At 38.4% G+C, this 24,197-nt stretch overlaps 3 protein-coding genes across 4 annotated transcripts; 2 read left to right on the top strand and 1 right to left on the bottom strand.

Moving 5' to 3' along the window:
* Positions 1–1,932: 1,932 nt before the first annotated feature.
* Positions 1,933–6,234, bottom strand: LOC140305059 (solute carrier family 22 member 7-like). The gene is made up of 10 exons (XM_072383835.1): positions 5,854–6,234; positions 5,535–5,638; positions 5,007–5,161; positions 4,748–4,916; positions 4,548–4,671; positions 4,163–4,272; positions 2,874–3,088; positions 2,668–2,776; positions 2,346–2,552; positions 1,933–2,087 (listed from the first exon to the last, which is right to left on the bottom strand). The coding sequence occupies exons 1-10, from the start codon at positions 6,232–6,234 to the stop codon at positions 2,054–2,056; spliced, it is 1,608 nt and encodes a 535-aa protein (XP_072239936.1). The 3' UTR covers positions 1,933–2,053.
* A 3,862-nt stretch (positions 6,235–10,096) lies between these two features.
* On the top strand, positions 10,097–14,159 carry synpo2b (synaptopodin 2b). Its single transcript, XM_072383698.1, is given in 4 exon segments — positions 10,097–10,205; positions 10,356–10,667; positions 11,461–11,718; positions 11,721–14,159. Coding segments are annotated over 4 exon segments (2,757 nt in total). The 3' UTR covers positions 13,799–14,159.
* Positions 14,160–19,402: 5,243 nt separating this feature from the next.
* On the top strand, positions 19,403–24,090 carry myoz2b (myozenin 2b). 2 transcript variants are annotated; one of them, XR_011915389.1, is made up of 6 exons: positions 19,403–19,535; positions 21,759–21,928; positions 22,348–22,441; positions 23,063–23,225; positions 23,309–23,588; positions 23,810–24,090. XR_011915389.1 is itself a non-coding variant. In XM_072385043.1 (6 exons), exons 2-5 carry the CDS (start codon positions 21,770–21,772, stop codon positions 23,532–23,534), a joined length of 642 nt encoding a protein of 213 aa, XP_072241144.1. In that variant the 5' UTR covers positions 19,403–19,535; positions 21,759–21,769; the 3' UTR covers positions 23,535–23,582; positions 23,804–24,090. The 2 variants fall into 2 exon arrangements, 1 of the variants encoding a protein (XP_072241144.1); XM_072385043.1 differs by having other exon boundaries at positions 23,309–23,582; positions 23,804–24,090.
* The last annotated feature ends 107 nt before the right edge of the window (positions 24,091–24,197 follow it).

Raw genomic sequence — 24,197 nt, 5'->3', positions numbered from 1 at the left:
TGTTCAGTAACGTTCAGTAACATAATGCTGTACAGAAAACTGTGCTTACTGAACTGTAAAGAAGGAGTCTGACCAGTAACATTTTTTTCAATAAATAACTTCCAAAGATGCTATGTTTTCCCTCCGGTTACATCCCACAGTCCAAAGACTGATTCCAAACTGACCCTTGGTATGAGTGTGAGAGTGATTACTTGTCTGTGTCTGTGTTGGCCCTGAGATGGACTTGTAACATGTTCAGCGTGTACTCCATCTCTCACCTTTTTTTGTCTCGCATAGTCACCTGCAACCACAAACAGGATAATAGGATATTTCCAAAGACCACAATATGCAGAAGTGCCAGCTTGCTTATACTGTATATGTCCCTTTAAGCATAACTAATCTGCTGAATGTATACTTGATGCTGAGAGAAGTAGCATCGTCCTAATTTTAAAAGTTGTGCCTTTGTATAAAAAAAATGCGAACAACAGAAAAAGATAGACTTAAGATAGGTTAACTCACACAAATCTTGAAAATAACGTCATGGCATTTTTTGGCCTTTAACAATATGAAAAAAATGTCAACACAAGCTCATTATATTAAAAGTCTGAAAATATAAACTTTGCTTGGGTCTTTGACTTCCCTTCTTCACAGAAATAGAAGGATTTATTTATATTTCTTGGTTTCCTGACATGACCTAACTTTTATTCAGTGGGGCGGGGTAGCAACCATCCCAGAAGCTTTGCTTTACCCATTCCTCAACCAGTTTTCATGGCTATTGGGATCTTTGTCCTTTTGTCACACTTGAGTCATTCTGGGTAAGCTATTTTGCAGCTGGATTCTTGTGAGATCCACAGGCTCACAGTAATGAGTGAATTCTCCTTGCCACGTCAAATGTTTGTGGTCATAACTCAAACGTTTAGACCAATATGCATCCTATATTGGCAGCTTTGGGTGATTACAGTCAATGATGCTGACTCCTATTCAACTCTTAGCTCTGCTTGTAGCGCTTCATCGAACTGATTAGCCAAAGTTCATTTGTAGTGGATGGTGATTGACAGATGCCTCATCCAATCGAATGACATTTTCTTTTCTCAGCCCATTGGTGAAATAAAGCTAATTTGAGTGTAGACTGTGACACTGATGTTACTCTCATGGCCAGTGGGTTTTGTTATCCACTTTGTGCCTTTGTTTTAGTGTTGTCACTTGGATTTCCATGTTCTGTAATGAAATTTGCTTTATCTCAGTTTCATTGTGAAATCAGTTTTCTCTCTGCAACTTTACTTCCTGTTTAATTTTGTGTGTTTTGTTCCTGTCTTCAGGTTCATTGCAGTTAGTTTTTCTAAAATGAGAGCACATCTTCCACATTTACATATTCTCCAAGCATCTTTTATTTTCGGATGTGTACACTCTTTATTTCAATTTGTATCAAATCATATTGAAATTATGATATCAACATATTTAAAAATATCCCTAAACAACTACCTGAAGGATTTGCACAGACAGTAAAGCCCCCTTATACTTTTTTGGCTCAGGATGTTGTCTAGTTCAAATATCTACTTGACATTTTATGTACTAACGTCATCATTTTCAGAGCATTGCAACCATGCAGGACAGTCATTATTTTCAGTTGTAGTTATTTGCCGCTAATTCCTTTTCATTAACATCTACATGTATGTTCTGTTTTCAACAACTAGATCTGAATAGTGTCTTATCATAATTGAACAATGTCTCATCAAAACATATTTCCACTTTGTGTAGTTCTTCAGCTGTTGTATAAGTACTATGTCAGAGGAGAGACACCAATCCCTCCATTCATTATCCAGTAATGCTTATTCTTAACAGGCTCCCTGTTATCATTGAACAAACACTCAATAATGAAATGTCCTATATGTGCCACCCCAACAGGACACTGACTACTAATAATAAAATCACTCATTGTGTTTTCACAGGCAGACACATTTTCGGATTTATCGGCAGTTTCAACAATAGTTAAGTTTGAAAACATGATAACAGTCTTTCTCAATCAATAGAGCTGAATTTATAAAAGCAGTCATTCTAAGGGGAAGTGTGATTTCTATTGAATCTCCTTCCTCCTAGTTGATTTCCTCCTGCAATACAGATAAAGTTTTTGTTAGTCATTTGATTATGCAGGGATTACTTCAGGAAATTCAGGAATATTTTTGACACAGGCAAATGATTAAAACATGTAAATTATTTAGGAATAGATTATGTAAACTATGTGATATGATATAACCATACCTTTGGACTGGATTATTCTTTAGCAGAAAAGCTCAGCGAGTAGCTAATCCTTTACTGTATATTTAATATTTGATTTCATATTCTTTTGAAACTGTCTCCTTTTTTACCTTGGTTTCTCAATGTCTTCGATGAACTCTGGCAGTTGCGTGTTTAATGTTTCAGGCAGGAGTAAAACAACTAAACTAGAACCAACCGCCACTGCACAGTAAATGGACTCAGGGAGGAGATGCCACACATCTTCCAACAGCATGATGAGCGGGGATATGGACACCCCCAACCGTGCCATGAACGAGGTATAGCCTAAACCATTTTGCCTTAAAAGGCAAAAAAATAAAAAAATAAGAGAAACCTTTAGTGTAAGTTATCATAGCACGATGGAGAATCTTTGTCTGCTCTCACACCTGCTACATAAGTTTCTTGTTGACTAACCTTACAACTGTTGGATATAGTTCAGTTGTGTAGAGATTTATTATTGTGAATGAGGCCTCTGACATGGATTTTCCGAGGACCGCCATAATGGTACGAATGACCCACTTATCTGCAGGAGAAATATTTTGAAAGCTGATGAAGATTAAATGAACCACCAAAAGTCGGAAAATTCAATAAATTAGATGATTTGAGACAGTAGAAATGACCTTTTGAAACAAAAATGTTGATGAAGAGACAGACACCGGTGGACAGCAGGGCTACCATCTCGGAATGCCTTCTACCAATTTTCTCCAAAGCGAAATAGACCCCAATCTTCATGGGCATTTCAATGGTTGCAAATATAAATTGTGAAAGATATGGGTTCAGTCCAAACCCTGTGATATTCAGACTTATTCCATAATATGTAAATGCAACTCCATACCTACAAAATGAAAATGAAAAAAAAGAACAACAGTAACATCTCCTTTCTGACTTTCTAATTTAAACCTTAATTGACTCCTTTAGAATGTTATACTTACTTGCATATGTTTTTGAGAGTTACATAAAAAGCATGCTCTCAATCATCATGTCAGTACTATGAATACATAGCCAGAGCCAGGAAATGATAAGATAATTATGATAAAGTTTTCAACTAGTTGACTGAATCATTCAGATGTATTGAAATTACAATTTTTGTCTCAATCTACAAAGAAAAAAATATTTCCTCAAAAAGAATTTGAAAATCAAAAATATATGATAATGAATGAGCAAATCATAACATCATAGCAAAAAAAAAAAAAAAAAAGCTGGTTCATCAGTTTCAATAATCATAATTTTGAATTGTACACAATGAAATGCTATCATATAATGACATCATCAAACGCTGACGTCACATAATTTAGCAACCTTTAGCAACAAACATCAAACTTTCTGTTACAACTTGTCCTGAAAATTAGTTGGCAATGCTGCTTGACTTTGTCAACACACTGCTTGCGGCAGGAGTTTGCCTGCAACGTTTTCACATGCCACCATCACAAGGTGGGCACGTAACAATAATCAACAAGATTAATCAACGAATCAAGATTAATGTTAGCTTCTTTTCAACAAAGCTTTGATTTGTGTCTGTAATATCAATTATTGGCCTTGTGTTCAATGTAAGCAAAGCATCTTTAATGGATGATTCAAAATTCAACTGAGTAAATGTGTTCAATTTCTGCCATCCACTTCAGTGGAAAATATATGATAGGAAAATTATAGACTTAAAGAATTCACTTCTTGTTTACCATAAAACATTGGAGATTCCCACAGGAATGAATGGAGTGCCCCTTGGCCCTTATTAAGACAGAGCTATGTTGAAATCAGGCATTAATGTTGTTGTCTGCGATTCACTACAATTTTACCACACAGATATGAGGAGTATCAATATTTTCATCGTATCCTTAGATAGAAAATAAAAATCATGTATTATAGAACAGTGTACCATCCCATTACCCCATCACATTAAATTAAAACTTACCATACAATTCCTGAGAATATTGCAAGGTTTCTAATATTTCGAGTTCTGAAAAGATCTAAGACATTGTACTTCTTATCTCCAGTTTCAGCTTCTTCAGATTCCAGTAATGTCTGTGAAAGAACAAAACAAAAACAAAACAACTTTCATGTCATTGGGAGAGAAACAGGGTACACCCCAGATAGGTCACCTGTCGAGAGACAAACAACCATCCACGCTCACACTCGCTCCTCGGGACAATTCAGAATCACCAGGGAGAACAGGGAGAACATGCAAACTCCACACAGAAAGACACCAGCCAGGAATCAAACTTGGAACCCTCTTGCTGTGAGGCAAGGTGTTTATGTTATTTTTTTACTTTTATCCTATTTTACAGTAAAGCTTTTACCTTTGGTGTGATGGTGGAGACACACTTGGATCTGTTGTTCATCTCAGCACATTTCATGATGTAATGATGAGCAGCATCTGCCTTCCCTTTTGCCATGAGCCACCTAGCAGACTCTGGTAGCCACCTGACATGATGGACATGGTGAGATTGAATTTTTTGAGTTTTTTTTGTTGCAAAATTAAAGAATTTTACTTTAGTACCGCCAAGCAATAATGGCCAGAATCAGAGGTGAAGTCACTGCCAGAATGAGCATCCTCCATTCATTTACACAGTAAGCAATGCCAGCCAGCAACCAGTTTCCAAGTGTCCAATCCAGGCTTAAGATTACACCAGAGAAAGTCCTGCGTTCAATGCTGCACCATTCAACATCTGCATGTAAAGTTAATGTAAAACACATTACACGTTTGTGTGGAAGAAAGACAAAAAATATCGTAAACAAATTAGCATTTGTCTCCTTACTTAACGCAATGGAGATGATACTTATTCCTGCAAGGCTCATCCCCGTAAAAAATCTCATGATGATGAACATGACATACGATGTGGAAAATGCACTCAGAACTGCAAATGTCAAGGATGACAGATAAGAGACAAGCAGCAGTGGCCGTCGCCCAAACCTGAAAAGAACGAGCTCGAAGTCATAATTTTGCTCAGAAGTGTCACAAGTATGTTCATAATTCACAAGAAATTACATATTTTCCAGACAAGAAATGCAGCATGTTTTCAGATTCCTCTCTTATTTGAGAAGGTGTTTTTGTTTTGTTCTCTTCAGTTAAATGCATAATTGTAGCATCTGTTAATAAATGGACTTTTCCAGTTTTTTATTTTCCTTTTGTACATGCAACTGTAAAACAAACATAGAAATGAATAAAGAAAGAAAGAAAACCTGGAGAGAACTGCATCACACTACAATAGCTCTCACTCAGATATTTGTGAGAGGGACTGAGGCACAACTCGGACATACTATAAATAGGACAGACTAAACTGAACCTGTCACTGAGAAACCCAAATAGTGGGGCTCCAATCATGACACCAATGAAGAAAATGGTGGCTGTTGCCTTGTTCATCCCTTTCCTGTGGCACACAAGATCCCACTGCAAAGAAACGATTGTCAGTATTATCTATCTATATTTTTACTGTGGTGGAAGCTGCATACTTTAGCAACTGTTTCAAGCACAAAGGGTGCCATGCAGTGTTGGGTTATATGTCAATGAAATATGACTTACTTGTTAACAAAATGCAAATAACTTTGTTCATAATGCCTTGAACAAACGTATAACATTAGATATATCTTTAGAATGACGCTTACCTCTGTTACCAAAGTAGATTTATAGGTGCTATTGTCATAGATCCATCCATTTTGACACTGAACAGGAGAGGCTTCCTCACTGCTGTTTGAGCCTGACAAGTACTGATATTGCGGCTTTGTAAACATCTTACAGGAGCTTAGAGTTCCATCGCGCTCAGCTGGAATACTGACAGCCAGTTTCTGCAGCACAGTTAAGTTTCTGAACACACCTCCATCTTCCAGGGCACTGATGTTGCAGTGGTGAGAGGGAACACCTGCCATGAAGTTGTTCAGCAGGAAGTGACATGGCAGAGTAATTCGCGATACCAACTGAATCAAGAATAAGGTCATTTGGAATTTCCCAAATCCATTGATTTCAGAAAGTACGCTGTCAAATTTCATTTTGCTGCTTGTCACAAGTTGACAGGAGGCGAAATGTCGTGAAAGCGAGAGGTAAAGCCACGCAGAATCAGAAAGACACATTTACCAGCACAGTGTTAATCATTACCGTTACTGAAAACAGTGTTCTCAGCATTTTATTCCAAACAATATGAAGGAGTTACTCCTATCAAACACGGACTCTATTTAATGAATCATTTCTCAGTAATCTTTATTTAACCATTTCTTTGTTTCCCAACATAAACAGCAGCAGCCTTAAAAGGCTAAATACACTCGCACAAAAACATTTTTATAAAATGTACACTAGTGAAATAAAAGAGGGAAATACAAAATAATAATAATAATTTTGTATAAAATCATTTTATCTCATAGCATGATTAATATCAGTAACCATATACATTTATTCAGTACATGTACATCTAAATGTGTCTTCCTATAGGTTACATAATATTGCTTTGCGTAGATTCAAGAAGTGTGTGCTCATTGGCAACTTTGGTTAGAGTCCATGGACGCCACCCTCTTGCACGGTCCACTTGAGTGTTTGACTTCTTCGAACCAGCATTGCCCAGATTAAGCAAGTTGGCACTGGTTTGATCCTTGGACCCTGAATTATTACAATGGACAGATGGAGACAAACATTAGGCAGTCTGCAGGACTTGACCTTGGGTCACATTGGACATGAGAGACATCTGAAAAATACAACTGGTGATAAAGAAATGATTGAAAGTGATGAATATGAACTTTTTGGAGTAGCCCCACCAGGATCCAAACGTTCATTCAAATGCACATCTGTGAACTTTAGAGCTGATGTCAAGACGTAAAGAGAGGAAAAGAGAGTGTAAAAAGTTAATTTCTGTTTGTGTTTGTGATTTTTATTTTCTATTTTTTGGAACTATCTACCAGCCAAGATACACAATCAATTCCACAATCAAGAATTTGAACTAGAAATGTACTTTGAATGCAGTCAAGTAGTATCTCAGTTTCCTTTTTACCTTTACCAACTGGGGTTAAAACTCAGATTTAGTTCCATTAACAGACATTCACTTGAAGAGACTGATTGTCTTTCCTCATCTGTTCACCGTACGACTGCTTTCTAATTTGTAACTTTACCCTGAATTTGATTAAAGCTGATGCATTGCCTGTTTCCACAAGAATGAGCGAACACAGCAATAAATATTTTGAAGTTTGTTTGTGGAAAAAATGACCAAAACTCTTTGGTCCTCCTACAACCTGTAAATAGTATCACATACATTTTAGTGAAGATAAGCTACATCTTGGTGTACATTAACTGTTGTGATTTTTTTTTCTCTACATGATTTTTTATGAAATGAGGTCTATTCCATATCATGCAAAATATGTATTGTGTGTTTCATGCTTTTTACTGAATCAGTGGATTCTTTTTGCACAATTACCTATTTGAGAATACCCACATTTTCTAAATCATGTTGGATTGCAGCTTATGTTGTGAATATGATTTAGAACATTTATTTGTGCCCCTCTGAGTGGCAAGTATACATTCACTAAATTTCTTTTAACTCTTTTAAGGCTCCTGAGGAGAGAGTGTCAAAAACGTGTGCATGTTTCTCATTCCCAGTTCAAGTTAGATAATCTCATCTTCTGATCACGTGGAATTCTCTAATCTGCTAGAGCTCTCAGTCTTTGTGAGAAATCACCCCTCAGACCAAGAGTTCACTCATTTGTCAAGGATGCTGGCCCCTATTTCCATGTCAACAAGTCAACGTACTGAAGTTGCAGCCAAACTAGGAGAGAGATACTCTGGCAGCCCCAAAGTCAGATTTGATGCTGGTCAAGTGTTGAACTGAAGTGGAACCAAGGGTGAAGAGAAGCCTTTAGGGCTCAGTGTTAGTTCAAAACACTAAGGTTTCAAGACTCCTAACCATTTTGTATGTAATACCACAACTGCATGTGTCGCAGGGCTTTTCTATAACTGTTTGTTTGAGGTTTCAACATCATTTCAGCCTTCAGTCCAGTAAAGTTGTGTCCTGTATCCCATGCCAAGTGGGTACATGCTGTACTTGTTCAATGAAGCTTCCTCACTTTTTGTTTTGTTTCTCCTAAAAGCGTAAAAACACCAAGATCCCTCTAGATCTAGATTGCTATTTGTTAGATGAACAGAATGCAGTGATCACCATTATACAAGCAATGAGTATCCCGACTCAAGACATAGCTTGTAACTAAGAAATGCAAATCAAATTCCCAAGAAAACCACTTTGTAAAAATCCCCGTACAAATTATGAGGACATTGTCTACAGTAAAAATGCTCTGTGGTTGACATGACTTTTGTTTGGGTCTTTAACTGATAAAAACATCTTATGTGATTACCTAATCCTTACTTCGCTGCTGCCAAATAAAATTATGTATTTACATGGGAACTCACAATCTCAAGAGGAGCTTGAACTAAGTCAAGCTTTGTTTTGGATACTTCTAGACCTTTTCTCTCGCACCGTGCCTTGACTCAAAATAAAAACTCTTTATCTAACAGGCAGACTGCTGTGACACTAATTGGTCTGTGCTCTCATGCCTTACTTCCATCATTCTGATTAATTTACTTGCAGTTGATAAGCTGACAAATCTAATTATGCTCTTCTGAAAGGCCAACTTTTCACCTGTGTTGAGTATGCAGCCTCTTTTAAATACTGTTTTAGTGTTTAATTCTTTATATCTTCATATTGTTGGTTAATACTTATTGTGCCTCAGTGGCTTCTGGTATGAGGTTAATGTGTCCCTGCAGCAGAAGGCTAGATTTGGATATATATATATATATGTCCTAAAGAGAGAGAAAAATAAGAGAAACTGCAGTTTTTAATTACAAAATCTGTCAAATCTGATTAACAGGAAGTGGTTGAATACTGATGTTGTTTTGCCATGATATGGCACCACCTTCTGGTAAATATAGGGAAGTGCTGTGTTTTTGTGTAAAAAACAAATTTTCAGCTCTGTGGACACCTTTCACCTGTCTGATGTCAGGTCAGACAGTTATTTTGAGATATAATATGATTTCCAAACATAATCTAATCTCTTTGTTACACTTTTTCATAAATAATCGTTGTTGCCTTTCCTGTGACAAAACAGACTTTGCTTTAAACATCCTCCTCCTTCCCATTTAAAGGCAATAAGTATCTTAAATGTATGTCTTAAATGGGCATGCTGACAGCCGCTGCAGACCTGAAAGTTGTTGCAGTGACAAATGGGAGCAGTGGTGGGAAAATAACCTTGCTGTGTAAACAGGAGTTCGGAAAACAGCCACCCAATTGTTTTGCTTATACTCTTGGACGTGAATACTGTTTTCCCCATGATATTACATACCATTCCATTTACAGCAATGGCAGCCCCGATGAGAGTGCCAGAGCAAAGCTGCAACTCCAACTGGGGATAGGAATAACTTGGTAACATGGTTGTCTCTAAAGTTGAAAAAAAAAAAAAGTTACAAAAGGCTCCCTTTGTGGAAAAAAAATTAAATAAGTTATATTCATACATAATAAAACTTCAATATTTCTGCAAGACACTCCTATAGTTTGAATATAGTTTGCACTCATGTCAGTCTATGTGGTAATTAACTCTGAGGGTATGTTATGCTGTCTTATATACACATTTAATTTATAATATTGAAAGTGGTAATATTAAACTGTTTTAAAATCTGCAAAGAATGTGTTAAGATTATTTGGGTTAAGTTAGATTTATATTTGTCTTAATCAAGATACCCTTGGTGAAACAGCACTAGAGATGGAAATTGAAGAAACTGAAGACCCAGACAACAGTGATTACTGTGCAGCCTGGTCAGGTTCAGATAGTTTCCAGGAACTTTGTGCCTCTGAGTCTTTGGCAGGGTCCTTGAATTAAGTTGATGACAGTGAAGCAGAGTACTCTTGGGACTCAGAAACAGACTCTTCATATGCCCACGTCTGTTTCTGAGTCCCAAGAGTACCTTAAGTTACATGATTGGGAATCTGCAAGTAAGTAAGAGGGCCTACCAGAACATAACAAGAGTGAAGCTGCACTTTCATATGAAGGACAGAATGAAATGTACCTAAGTGGATAAACAGAGTCAATTACAGAATCTCCTCACATCCAGACCTCACTAACATCACTTTCCTCATACCCAGAGCCCCCAGATACCAAGCCTCACCGTGGTCAGCAGCATTCCCACTCTTCCTCCTCCTCTTTTGGCCCTGCTGGTGACATGACCCAGGCCTTGACCCTGACCACAAAACAGTCCCAGGATACCAGTAATAGGCATGGTCCAGGGACTGGGAACAGGAGGGTTGAATCTTCAGAAGAAGGAGGGAGCAGTGAAGCACCTCCTGCTTCTGTCTTCTTTGGAATTTTAGACGAGGGTGCTGAGCAGGCAGAGAAGTGGAACTCAGGGTCTGACACAGATCTGTGCAGACCAGACAGGAGCAGGGCAAGGTACACACGTAAGTATCTATCTTCCATCCTCTTTTTATATTTCAGTCAAGTGCAAGTGCAGACTGCACAGCATATAGTGAACAATTGTTTCAAACTTGAATGATAATGTGTTACTTATGAGCAAATGAGACGTTTTTTATGTATTTGCTTTAAATCCAGCCAGTGAGGCAAAAATGAACTTCAGGCAAAAAACCTTGAAAATCGTTTTCAAACTTTTTTATATTGTAGGTGTGAAGCAAAAGATTTTGTAACTTATGAATAACTTGCATGTTACTCTATCAGTGCAGCTATTTTCATGCTGTAACATGGGGTCTATTTGAGGTGGACTTAGAGGGAGAAGTCCCATTGCTTTATTAGTCTGACCAGGATAAGAATAAAATATGACCATATGACGAGACTGGCAGAAGCAAATTTGACAGACATGAACATGTGTCCCCCTGGCCTGTCATCTGATCTCTTTTCCAATCGTAAGACTTCACCGCAATGGAAAGTGAGCTCCTCACTTTTCTTGCCTCACAGTTAGTTGTAAGTAAATATGATGCTTTTATTAGTGTGCTTGCTTCAGCAGGGGGAGCATAGAATTTATTTTACTTGTCATGCTTGCTTTGAAGAATTTATAATAATCGCATAAGTCGCTATCTGTCCCTTTGTGATCTTATTGTATAATGACCCTTTCTTCTTAAATTGCATCTGGCCAAACATATCAAAATAAGATTATGTTTGTAAAAGTTAATACCTAGATTTTTATGTTTTCATGTTTCCTCTCCTGTCTCCCTCTTTCTGTCCTTCCCTTTATCTCAGGGCTCAGTTACAATGAGAGCCAACATGTGAGGGAGGCCAAGTCTAAATGTAAACGAATTGCCCGACTCCTGACTAATGCCCCCAACCCCCTAAACAAGGGAGCCTTGCTGTTTAAAAAACGTCTCCAGAGGGTCAAGAAGTACACGCTTGCGAGTTACGGAACTGGTGTCGTCAAGAGAGACCAAATAGAGGGGGAAACTGACAAAGTTAGATCAGCTGGGTATAACTTTGTGGCTACAAGGGATTCTGAGCCAGAGGAGCCATATCGTCTTTATCACCAGCCAATAATTTAAGTGTGAGTTGGAGAAGTGTTCGAAAAATGGAAGAACTATTAGAGACAAGAGGAAAGGGAATTTTGATGTTTGCCCAACAGCAAAAACGAATGGAAGAACTTGTATCAGAGCATGAAGTCCAGAGAAGTAAAGGATCATTTGTGGGGGCATCAGCAGAGCAACACAATACAGGAGCACAGAATATTTATGACGCTGCTGAAATGCACAAGCATACTGATGAGACCAGTTCCATGGATATAAATCTCATGAAACATTTAGGGTACCAAGAAAACGTTCAACATTTCAACCACCTGTCCAACACACCAAAACCCTTGGTGCCAAACAGAACGGCAAAACCTTTTAAGGGATTTCAAGATGACTCAGCACAAGCTCACCTGCCTGGTAGCATCAGTCCAGCCCAAATGAAACATGAACCTATATTCAAAGTACCTGTGCCCATTAACACTAACCCAAAGGTTTGGTCTCCAACTGGAGACATCATAGCCTCGAGGGATGAGCGAATATGTGTGCCAGCCATCAAGTCAGGTATCCTACCAGAGTCAAAACGGAAAGCCGCTAATAAACAGCCATCAAAGATGACGCAAGACTCAGATCCACACATTCAAAACAAAGGGGAAAGGAGGTCGTATATTGAGTCAGAGGAAGACTGTTTCATTCTGGGTGCTGAAGCTTGCAACTTCATGCAACCCAGAACAGTAAAACTCAAGAATCCCCCTCCAGTCGCCCCAAAACCCACCATCGACCCATCCTGCCCACCTTGGTTAAGGAGGAGTCCCTCCAGTGACCCCTATGTTACTCCAAAAAGTCTGGTATCACAGCCCTCTCACAGTCCTGTGGGGCCTCATAGTCAGCATTATTTACAGCAGCAAGATTTGGTTCAGCCTCAACAGATGGCCAGTCGTTGGGCATCAAATCAAACTCAGGCAACACTTCAAACACCTGCCAATGCTTGGGATCCGGTTAGCTCCTCTTCTCAGCTACATCCTCAGCCAATCACAAAAAGCTGGCATCAACAGCCAGCACGATCCCCTGTGAGTATGCAGGCCCGCAGTCCTACTTACGATCCTCATTCACAGCAAAAAAATAAGTTAGAAAGTGCTCCAAACTCAGTTGCTTCCTGCCCACCACAAGCTGGGAAGTCGAATGTCCCCATGTCAAAATATCTGCAGGTTTCTCCAAAGAGCCGAATGTTAGACAGAGGCATAAATCAGGCTGTTGAGGGTTCAGCCATGGTGGGAAAGGGGGCAGAATTGTTTGCAAAAAGACAGTCTCGTATGGAAAAGTTCGTTGTTGATGATGAAACAGTGCAAGCTAACAAAACAAGATCCCCCTCCCCATCTTTGTCCCTTCCTAACTCTTGGAGGTATTCATCCAACATTCGTGCCCCACCTCCATTGTCATATAATCCTCTTCTTTCTCCTTTCTACCCTCCATCAGCAGCCAAGCAACCCCCTTCCACAAGCCCCAAAATGAAACCCAAGACCAAAGGGAAACCTAAATCAGCCCCCAAGCAATTCAACGCCTTAGATATCATGAAACATCAGCCCTATCAGTTGGACTCATCTCTCTTCAAGTATGATGCAGTATCTGAGACCAAAAGCCCCAGCCCTAAACCAACTCCTGTTTCAAAGTTTGAAGTAACCAAAAGCCGTAAACAAAGATCTGCCTCCTCTCATTTTCCAAATGATACCTCTGAGCTTGCTGTTCAAAGCAAGGCAGAAGCCCCTGCTAATTCTCCTGCATTGGTAAGTCTCCAAAACTCCTCTGCCCACAACACAAGATCAGCTGACAAACGCTTGGATAAAAAGCTTGCTGTCACAACTGCAGCCCATCACATAAGCACCAAGCAACCACAGAATGCCCGACCTGCAAGCACTTCCTCGCAGCATTCATCTCTTGGCGACAGCATAGCTTCAGCTTTCTCTCCTGCATCTCTTATTGCCCGAGGTGCACGTCAAATGGCTCCTCGGCCAAAGTTTTCTGCTAAGAAACCAGTGGTGACAGGCAAACAGTGGAAGCCTGTTGCTATGCTTCATTCAACATAACACTGTACATGGTCATGCTTTGGTGTCGTCTGAGACGATAATTACATCATTACATCAGCAAACTTGGTGGCTTCCTAAATGTCTTAACAGGTGGAAATATTTAGACCTTTGCACTATTGTAGGCCTCATCCAAAGTGATTTACAGTATGCAGCTATAAGAAAATATGTAGCTATTTAAAAATTGTGGAAGAATATATTTAAGCTAAAATTGAGTTCAATTTAGTTTAAAATATATAGAGAATAAAATATAATAATTCACGACAGAACATAATCTCATGTCTCTCCTCATGGAGAGACACAACAATTTCCTTTGATTAATAAACACGTAAATAATATCAATTAAGTATTCTTATTTAGATAACAGCACATTATCTTCCTTAATCTTGGAAGGTGTGTGTGTGTGAACTTGATAAAAGAAAAGCGATAAAACAATGTCAAAGCATGCTCTGGAAGTGCTTCTACACGTGCAATAATGTGTGCAGAGAGGTTTGTTGAACTAATGCCTCTAGACGATAAGATAAGTTCACAGAAACTCTTATGTAGCCATAGCAACCACTGGACCTCCAAACACAAATAAAGAACAATCAGTAACATATCATACTTGATTATTACTTTCAATTCTGTACTGTTAAAATTCTGTTGCTTGGCAATTCCCTAGTCATTGAATTAATTGAATTTCCAGTCATTTATTGTGTTTGGGGGAAACAAATTTCACACTAATTTCAGTCTCATTCCAGACTCTGATGGTGTCACAACAGATAAAAGCATTAATGCTGTGATCATCAACCCTGATGACTTTGACATTTTCTCTCCTTTTAAACGTGGATGTATTTTCCTGCAACCCACAGTTATGGCCAGTTATTAAACTGTCAGTTATCAAACTGTATCCTCACCTTTGGTGGAAAACTTCAACAACCACTAAATTACCAAGATTTGAATGTTCCACTTTTTAATAATGACTCACATTATTATTAGAAACTTGAGATGATATCAGAAAAAAAACCAAATGTCTTGTTCTTCTCCATGTCTTTGCCTTTCTGACTTATCACTGTTTATCGCATTTCTTGTTCTCAGCACTGTCATGCTATTAAATTTCTTTTCCCTCCTACCTGTTTACTTTCTTTGGGTGTTGCAAACTCATACTTGCCTGTCTTTGGACTACTCTGAGTGGCACACGCTTCCTCCTTCCTCCACTGAGAGCAATTATGAATCTTTATTTATTTAAATTGACATGTCTGTAATGTTCATCTCACAGCTGTTTCCAGCAGCACACCTTAAGCTCCGAATATGAAAAGTTTGGAAATATAATCTTGGCCCTCAAAGGATTTTACTCATTCCTATAGGAATTTGCTGATAGTCTATGAGGAAAATCCACTTTAAAGCAGAATTTCCATATTACTCTTGGTACCTAACATCTGTCCCTCCCAGGTCAGATATCTCCTGAAAAAGAACAAAAATTTTCCAATGTAGTTTACATGTTTTTACCTTGGAAGTGAATTGAAAAATAGTATTTTTTAATGGCAAAGTCTCTAAATAAGTAGGTTACTATGCAGCAACAGAAGAATACGCAACAGTTTTTTAAAGTAGTAAATCTTTTAACCTTTACACCCACTATATTGTTACATTCAGCGGTTCATTTTATTTCAGAAAATGTTTTTTGCAGTGTGTTAACTTCAAGGTTTTCTTTGTCTATGTGGTAACTACACTCACTGATAAGTATCACACTTTATCAAGGACACCTGTGGACTCTGAAACATAATCCAATACAACAGCTCCACCATAAAGTCTACTTTCCCAAAGCTTTCATGTTATCGGTATTTGTTGTTGACAAGAAGCTAGCATTTTACTATATGCTATAAAGGTTGTAATAGTGTATTGGACAGCTCTATCTTGTCCACACACACACACACACACATATATATATATATATATATATATATATATATATATATATATGATGTTCTGCTTCTATAGCCAAAAAAGGGAACTGCAAAAAGTATTTGTACAGCTTTATAATTTTCCTCAGGGTACCTCTTAGCTATAATTATACTAGAATTTGTAATACCTTAAAGTATTGCTAGCACATAAATAGATAACAAGCAAGAAAATACAAAAAAAAATGTAATTAATCATGAACAATCCCACAGTAGTTTCTTACTCAGTGTTTTTGTGGAGAACCAGTTTACAGAAACAGGGACAGCCTACCATGATAGCCCACCCCTTGCCCCACCGCGTGACATTTACAAACTCTGGATTTTCCTGGGAAACAAATTAAAGTTGCCAGAGAAATAGTCCCCAGCTTGGTTTTGTAATCTTTTTTTTAGCAACATTCTCACTGTACATTCATGGTCTGTGAAGCAGCAGCAGGTAAGTTGTAAAGTTTTCATGTCTTTTTGATTTGTTAATTTCAATTTCAGTTACTTTTCAGATCTCACCAAACTTTCACCATTTTAATGGGATTGAAATCAAGGTCAGTTCTCAAAATGATCGGCAGAGCTGAAATTTGTTGCAGGACAAAGAATTTAGAAAAACATCTTGTTGCTGAATCCTGATTTTCAAAGCGCAATGTCAGGGTCACCATGTAGCTGCAAAAACACACACAAAAAAATATTTCACTGCACAAGAAGAGGTAGATAAAAATTTTAGATACTTAAATGATCTGGTTATGTCAAGTGAAAAAAGAGGCAAAAACTGTTTTTCAATATCCCATTTTGCACATTAATTGTGTGATTAAGTTATTTTTGCAACATTATCTTGTGTCAGTTAACATTTCTTTCTTCACTAAAATTTTGTTTCTCGAGAGAATCATGAAATTATTGTCGTTCAGAGGCTGCCAGAGGATGGCAGCAAAGTCTGTAAAGCTGCCGTTGAACAGGTAAAACAAACGTGTGCTTTAATTACAGGGTTTTTGCAGGAGCCGATCCCTGAGCCTGCCCCAGAGACTGAATTCATTGCCTTCTCCTGGACTTCTGTCACCTATAAGCACACCTGGATTCCAACCATCTTTTTTGTCGATACAGAGGCAGGCATCTTTTCAAGAAAAGGCTAACAAGCTGCTGACACCATGGGAGGCAGCATCAAGAAGCCCTATTGGCTCGGTTGATGAAGCCTTTATGTTTCAGAGCCTGCCGTCATCTATTGCCTCTAATGTGAAAGCTGCAGCACACCAGAAATCTCTGCCAGAGCCTCCTGATGAATGGAGGCACAGGGTGTCTCTTGATCCTGCGGCTGTCAGTAAGGGTCATTATCATCATGCAGTCCCAGCTTTTCAGGCATCATCCATCAGCAGGACATTTTCCCTTGAAAAACCAGCGATCTATGGGCCTCCCTTCAGACCTGCACAGCCTCTGAGGTCTGTCAGTAGGACCAGTACTAGATACATGGCACAAGGCTCCAGGCCAACAAAGTACTTTCACTTGTATAGTGCAGTTCAGTAAAGGCAATTTCATTGGGATGAAGTAAGCTATACATCACATAATTAGAGGTACACATTTATAATACCCTTAATGGTTTATGGTATAGATGGTAAAGTAAAGTGTAATCACAGAAGCATCAGAGAGACTGAAAATTCTTTTGATGAACAATGAATGTGGACTTTTACTTAAAAGGTCTCAAATGTCTCAGACAATTGATGATGATGTACCCTTGACGGTAGAATTTGTTCTTAGTTTTAAATGTTGTCGTTTGATTTGAAAGACACAACTAATTGCTATTATGTGAGATGTTTTCCCCACTTTGACGGAAGATTTCTGTTGCAGTTTGTTGTTGACGTGTGTTTCGTGAGTTAAAAAGAGCGTGTAGAAGGCAAACAGAATGTCACTTTGTTTGGAGTGTGTGGAGCCTTTGTGAGTTTATCACCTTTTTGGGTTGCGGTTAAGCATGTTATTTACCTTTTAAACATTTTTCGCATGAATAGCCTTAACATTTGTCAATTATCCTGAAATATTGGAACCCGATCGATGCTGCGTTTTTAGGGCTAGAGTAAACAAAAAAAAAATCCCATGATCAATATAACAGATGATAGTCTTCAAATATCTACACACACCTGAGTGTGTAAACTATGCTTTGCTAAAGTACATCAACTGTAGAGAACACTGGGAATATGGAACGTAATGAAAATTGAGCCACTCTGCTGACCAAACCAAATCTATTTCCAAATAATACCAAGCATCTCTTTCGTCATTATGGTCTGTAAATAATGTTCTATTGGCACATATCAGATAACATGCACACTGAATTATATCTGTCTGTGATATCGAATGATAAAATTAGCCAACTTAGCTATCGGTTGGGCTCGAGCATGAGTTTGCCTTTCACTCATAGCTATCAATGCTTTGGGACTTCTTACTCACTGCAACCTACCATTTCTTCTCTTTATGCTGCAGTGCCTTTATGGGAAACTTGAAGTTAGGGCTGCACTTTGTTAACAACTTTTTTGCTACTGAATAACCATATGTGAGATTTCTCCACTAATTTTAACTTTTTTTCCTTTTTATCTTTTTATCATGTATGTTTTTAAGTGAATAGGAGTGAATCTTAAGTGCATGCACTCGTATCCTGCACTGTGTGGTGTCACACAGAACCGGATTGTGTTTTTGGGAGTATCCATATGTAACCATATTTCCAGCCAGTATTTTTTTCCCCACTTTTCAAACAGAAACTAAAATAATTAAAACACTTAAAACACATCTATGAACATTTTCTCTTTTTTTTAATTACATTATCAGTACTCCATAGATATTTTTCCACTTCTAAAAGTATGTATTTGATTTTAATTTCTCTTAATTTTCTAATTCCACTGTCTGTTCAACAAACAACCTATACGACTGTTTAAGTTGGAAGACCTGCTGGTAGATTTGCATTGCAATACCACATTCTGCCAACTCCAATTTAAAACTGCATTGATACTCCTCAGTTTAATTTAGCTGCTTTACTGAAACATAAAACAGTGCAGTAGGTGATTCCTGCCAGCAGCAACAGCCAAACGCAAAGACTATATGTCAAATAATTATAAATGAATGACCAATTACTATTATTCACTATTTTCCTTTGGTTTATTAAAGTATTTTTTTTATTTGATTTCCTTTATTTCATTATGCCTCAGCATCATGCTTCATTTCAGTGCATTTAGTTTTACAAGAGATTAAATATCAAATGTATGACAACAAAGTTAGCAGCCAGAATAATGACCACCATATCTCTTTATGAATATCATTTTTGGCACAGTGCCAGCACTGCTTCATTTTGCTTCAAGTCAGTAATTACACACAATAACAGAAGCTCTACTTTGCAGAGAGAACTAAAAGCAGCTGCCATACCGAGTATTGACAACCTCACTAACGTGAAGGAATGGCACTTCTGAGGTTATATCAACCCCCAGAGACATGTTGACTTTGAATATTCACAAAGAAACGGAAAATCTCTCAGCATAGGAATCCTCATCAGTGCTGGGAACATCAGCACACATATGTGCACGAGCTGTCCATCGTCTCCTCTCCTTGCTATCCATGCCCCATGGTGTCTGCGAATGGTTTTGAGTGTTTGGCAGGTTAAATTTAGCCTATTGATGTAAGCTGCATTCCACTCACAACAGACACAGAGACACACTCAGAGTTTGGCTTTAGTATCTGTGAGTGTGAAGATCAGGAAAGATCAAACTACCTACTGTGGGTTGACCCCTGAGTCTCCGTGTCTCCTCTACAAGGATACAAACTGCACAGCAGGGACAACATCACAGGTATGGACAAACCTTGTCAAGGTGTATTTGTACTATCAGATGGTAATACTGAAGTCATGTCAGAATCTTTGAGAATGTCCCTTTATTATGACAAACTAAATTTGGCTGCGCGTAACATGTAGCAGGTAATTTTCATATAACTTTGCTGTTTTTAAACAGTTTTATCAGTTTTATCAGTTATTTTGCTTATATTTATTCTCATTTTGCATTAAACATATTTACTATACCTGCAAAGTCAACACTATGAAGTTCAAGTGAGTTATTCAACATTAAAAAGACTCACATTGTGGGCCATGAATCTCTGCATTCGACAACAAAGCATAAAGTAAAAATACATTTGATAGCGCCAACAGCTGAAAGCTATTCTTGATATCTTTTTTGAGGACTTTTGTTGGCACTGCTGTACGTTTGTTGTGCCCAGCGACTCATGCGAACTTGTGGCACAATGCATCCTTGACCTTTACTCTGGTGATTTATCTAGCGACAACTGTAAAGGGAGATACATCTAAGATTAGCTCATATATGAAAAAAACGGTGCAGTAGAGATTAATGTTTCACATGTGAGTGGTACCAAATCAATTACAATGTGGCTCTATGGATTATGCAACATACTGTGATAGTTAAATGTGAGATCAGCAGATAATAGTGAAATGATCAGTGCTGATATGGCAGATTTATTTTATATTGCACTGTCCAAATGATTTTAAAAATTTAAAAACTCACTGACAGATAGTATGTGAAGCACATTGTAGTACTGTATTATGTACAGGAAGGAACAGAGCAGTCAATGGCTTGGGAAAGTAGTTCTAAGTGTCCTTAGCTTCTATTGGTCCTTTTGATTTTTCACTGTTCTCCAGTTTGTTAATATCAGCTAAACATCACTGGGGGTTTCTTGCTTTGACAAATAATAAAAAACTCATCACAAACCTTAACGTGTGATTGGCTGTAAACTATCAGGGTAAGGGCCCACTGGTTCACAATGTTAACAATAAAACATCCTCTTTTTGACATACTCAGAGAAACTACATCCTGTTGTGTATCTAATTCTTGTCCTCTTGAGTTTTTGCCAAATTCACCAAAGCCAGAATGTAACAATTCTCTACAATGGTAGCTAAAGAGAGGACAATATAAGCAGCAACTATATGTAGAAAGGTCCATGGTACCACTGTTATGGTGTTAGACCTGAGACTCAGGAGACAAAAACAGACAAGAGAATATCCCCTCTGATCAGAGTTCATAATGTCAGGGTTGCTCTTCAGCTTTAAATAAAGATATGGCATGATTTACTACAAAGGATCCTTTGTCGTTGCCCTGTTTTCTAAAGTCTATTTTGGGGTGGGTGCGAGTGTGGGTGGGAGAGGGGAGAGGGGAGGGATGTTGTGTGGGCCAACTGTGAAGCTGTTTGGGTAACCTGAAGGTCTCCGACAGCTGGGGTACATACTGTTTGTGCACGTGAGGAAATATCATGTACCCAAAATCAAATCTTGAGTACAATGATTACTCATTTCCATGACAGAAAATTGGAAATTGTTAATTTAGAAGCACATTAAATCGTATCTATGAACTTGTCCTAAACTTGACCATCTGTTAAAGTCAAACCAGAGGGTATTTTAAAGCCACCTATCCAGCTCTGTCCAGCTGTAAATCCAAGGTCAGGTTAGCCTACTATCGTGACCAGGGTAGCTGTTTGCAACTATTCTTCCATTCCCAAGTTATTTACGATAGTTTCAATTAATGTAATCCTTGAATTTACATTCTGTCTTGAAAGACTTAAAAACTTTCAAATAGAGTCCAAAACCTACGTACCTTTTGACACATGAGACTCTCAAGACAGTGAAATGACTTGGAAAACACACCTATTTTCAAATGCACCACAACAGTTGGTGTATGTGTGTGTGTGTGTGTGTTTGCCATGCATGTTTCCACACAAATTTGCATTTAAGCAAAGTCTTATAAAGTGATTACCACACTGAACCTGGGGCCATTCCGTTACAATACAGTCACTGACAAGAGAAAAATCCAGTCTGGTTTGGTTATGTTTTTACCTAAATTTGCCTTACTAGAATGATACATGTTGGTACATATATGTATTTTGAAAGTGTTTTCTGTAACAGACCATTAATAAGCTGGTGTTACTGAGCAACCACACAAGTTGCATCTTGTATAAATTGTTTTTCTCTTCTGTTGATATCTATATTCTCTTCTTGTTTTGTTGCCTGACAGGAGACGTCATCATGGATCTCGGAAAGAAGCTCAGCACTCCAAAAGACATCATGTTGGAGGAGTTGTCACTACTTTCCAACAGAGGTTCCAGGCTTTTCAAAATGCGCCAGAGGAGATCTGAGAAATACACATTTGAAAGTATTCAAAACGAAGCAAATGCACTATTGAATGTAAGATATCTTGTCTGCTTTGTTCATACTTTCTCGTGTTTAAAATATTGGTTGTAATTACTCTCACAATACTGCCGCCCCCCTGAATTCTGGTGTTAGTGCCTGAACCCCATTTACGGAATAACTTGGTCAGGAAACGTGCTCTTTAAAAAAGTGTTACCACACATGGACGATAACAACGACATGTGCCTCATGCCTTTTTTATCCTGCAGCCAAATCTTGTGAGGGGCTGTTCAGGCACTTTGCTGAGGAGCTGCTCCCCTGTTTATCAGCACACATACGTGTGCCGTGGTACTGTTACTAGTGCTTGTGTGTATATATATATATATCTAAGTGTACAAGATAATGTAACATTTGGTCAATTGATATTCTAACCAAACATACAGATATAAATAAAACGGCTCTTTTCTGTTTTGCAGAGTGATATTATGAATCAGAATACACACACAGTGGAGATTAACGTGATACCACCAGCTGATGGCAACGCTGCTAATGCAGAAAACATATCTTCAGGTAATTTTGCAGTTCAGTAAATCCAATCCATCTAATTCATTAATGAGAAATCTTTTGGTAAACATGAAATGTACTCGTAATGACACTGATTGACTTCATTGCTTTCTTCTGTAGACATCAGGCTAAAATTAAGATGTTACACTCCACACTGACAATTTGCATCAACACCACAGCCATAACAGCTGGTCTTATCCTAACTGGCAACTAATTTTCGATGATGAAGCCATAGAACTGTATGTAACTATGATTTAGCAATTCAATGGAGCAAACAAAGCCCTATATGTATTCTAGAATGCTTTGGAATAGTGTATCATCCTATCATAACACAATAGGTGATGAGCACACACTCCAACTGTGCTATTTTAAGGCCCTAGATCATGATGATGGACAGCTTAGTCTGCCTGCGTTAAGTGTTTTCAAAGCACAGTATCTATTCTTAATCTCATCCACTTTAAGCTTTCAAAAAAAAAGAGAAAGAAAGAAACGAGGCTAAAGAAAATAGTTCTGCATTCAGTGTAAGCCCCTGATCGCAAACCAAGCTGTCAGATCATTCTGTTGTAATATTAGAACAGTTCTACATCATCTCTCCTTGATTTATAAGTTTTGTTTACCTGCTCACAGACATGACTGAAGAAAAGACAAATAGCACAACAATGCCCAAGTCCTATCACTCGCCATGGGAGGAGGCCATCCTCCGTGACCCCGAACTTGCTGAAACGGTCCAACTCAGAATGCCAACGGCAGACCCACGACCAGATCTCCCTGAATACAAATGCTTCAACCGGTGAGGAAACTACAAGTAGAGTTGAATGGTTTAGTACAGGGTATAACACAGAGTACCATTCAATGTGTTGATTTTAATTTCAGGGTTGCCACTCCTTTTGGTGGCTTTGACAAAACTACAAGAGGCATCACATTCAAGCTCCCCGAAGTAGACTTGAATCCACCACGATACCCGGAGCTCAATGAGCCGGCAATCAGGCGGCCCACCTTCAACAGGACAGCCCAGGGGTGGATTTCTGAGGGCACTCATCTCATCCTACCTACTATTACCCTGGAGCCCATAAATGTCCCAGAGTCTGATGACCTGTAGATGATTTTACTGGTTTCTGGCAACGTGAATCACGTTGCAGTATTTTGGCTTAGCCTATGACAGTGTTTCTCAATTCCGGTCCTCATGACCTACCGCCCTACATGTTTTCGATGTTTCCCTCCTCCACCACACCTGATTCAAATTATCACCTCGTCATCAAGCTTTGCAGTGACCTGACAAGGATCCATTCATTTGAATCAGGTGTGGTGGAGGAGGGAAACATCGAAAACATGCAGGGCAGTGGGTCATGAGGACCGGAATTGAGAAACATTGGCCTATGACAACAAAATAGTTGTGCAGATGCTGTTACTTCCAAATATTTAAGATTTTATCCCCTGCAATGAACAAAAGATGCCACATGATTTTGTTCTGGAATGAACTCTCATCTTTACTGTGCATAGGAAATAAAAATGCACCCGGAGAAAATTATGTAAATAACAAGTGGAATGTACTATTCAGTAAAAAAAATCCACCAAGAGTGAAAACAAAGCTGTAAATCTTAACAATGTTGGACTGAAGTGATGAATATGTAATGTAAATAAAGACGACAACTTTTGTTTAGGTGGTATAAGAACAAAAAAGGGAACATACATTTAGTTACCAACAGTGAGCACTTAGCTCACTAAGTGAGCACAGTTTTGATTCAGTTTCATTTAGCACCAA

The sequence above is a fragment of the Leuresthes tenuis genome, unplaced genomic scaffold (genome assembly GCF_036924035.1).
Source record: "Leuresthes tenuis unplaced genomic scaffold, fLeuTen1.0.hap1 SCAF_4, whole genome shotgun sequence".
Lineage (NCBI taxonomy): Eukaryota > Metazoa > Chordata > Actinopteri > Atheriniformes > Atherinopsidae > Leuresthes > Leuresthes tenuis.
This window is presented reverse-complemented; position numbering and strand designations above follow the sequence as displayed.

Excerpts from the sequence above, each read along its gene's own strand:
- myoz2b (XM_072385043.1), top strand. The coding sequence starts at position 21,770 with ATGGATCTCGGAAAGAAGCTCAGCACTCCAAAAGACATCATGTTGGAG. Across the intron at positions 21,929-22,347 it reads AAGCAAATGCACTATTGAAT|AGTGATATTATGAATCAGAA; the intron begins GTAAGATATCTT and ends TCTGTTTTGCAG. Across the intron at positions 22,442-23,062 it reads TGCAGAAAACATATCTTCAG|ACATGACTGAAGAAAAGACA; the intron begins GTAATTTTGCAG and ends ACCTGCTCACAG.
- LOC140305059 (XM_072383835.1), bottom strand. The coding sequence starts at position 6,234 with ATGAAATTTGACAGCGTACTTTCTGAAATCAATGGATTTGGGAAATTC. Across the intron at positions 5,639-5,853 it reads AATCTACTTTGGTAACAGAG|TGGGATCTTGTGTGCCACAG; the intron begins GTAAGCGTCATT and ends GTTTCTTTGCAG. Across the intron at positions 4,917-5,006 it reads TATCATCTCCATTGCGTTAA|ATGTTGAATGGTGCAGCATT; the intron begins GTAAGGAGACAA and ends CTTTACATGCAG.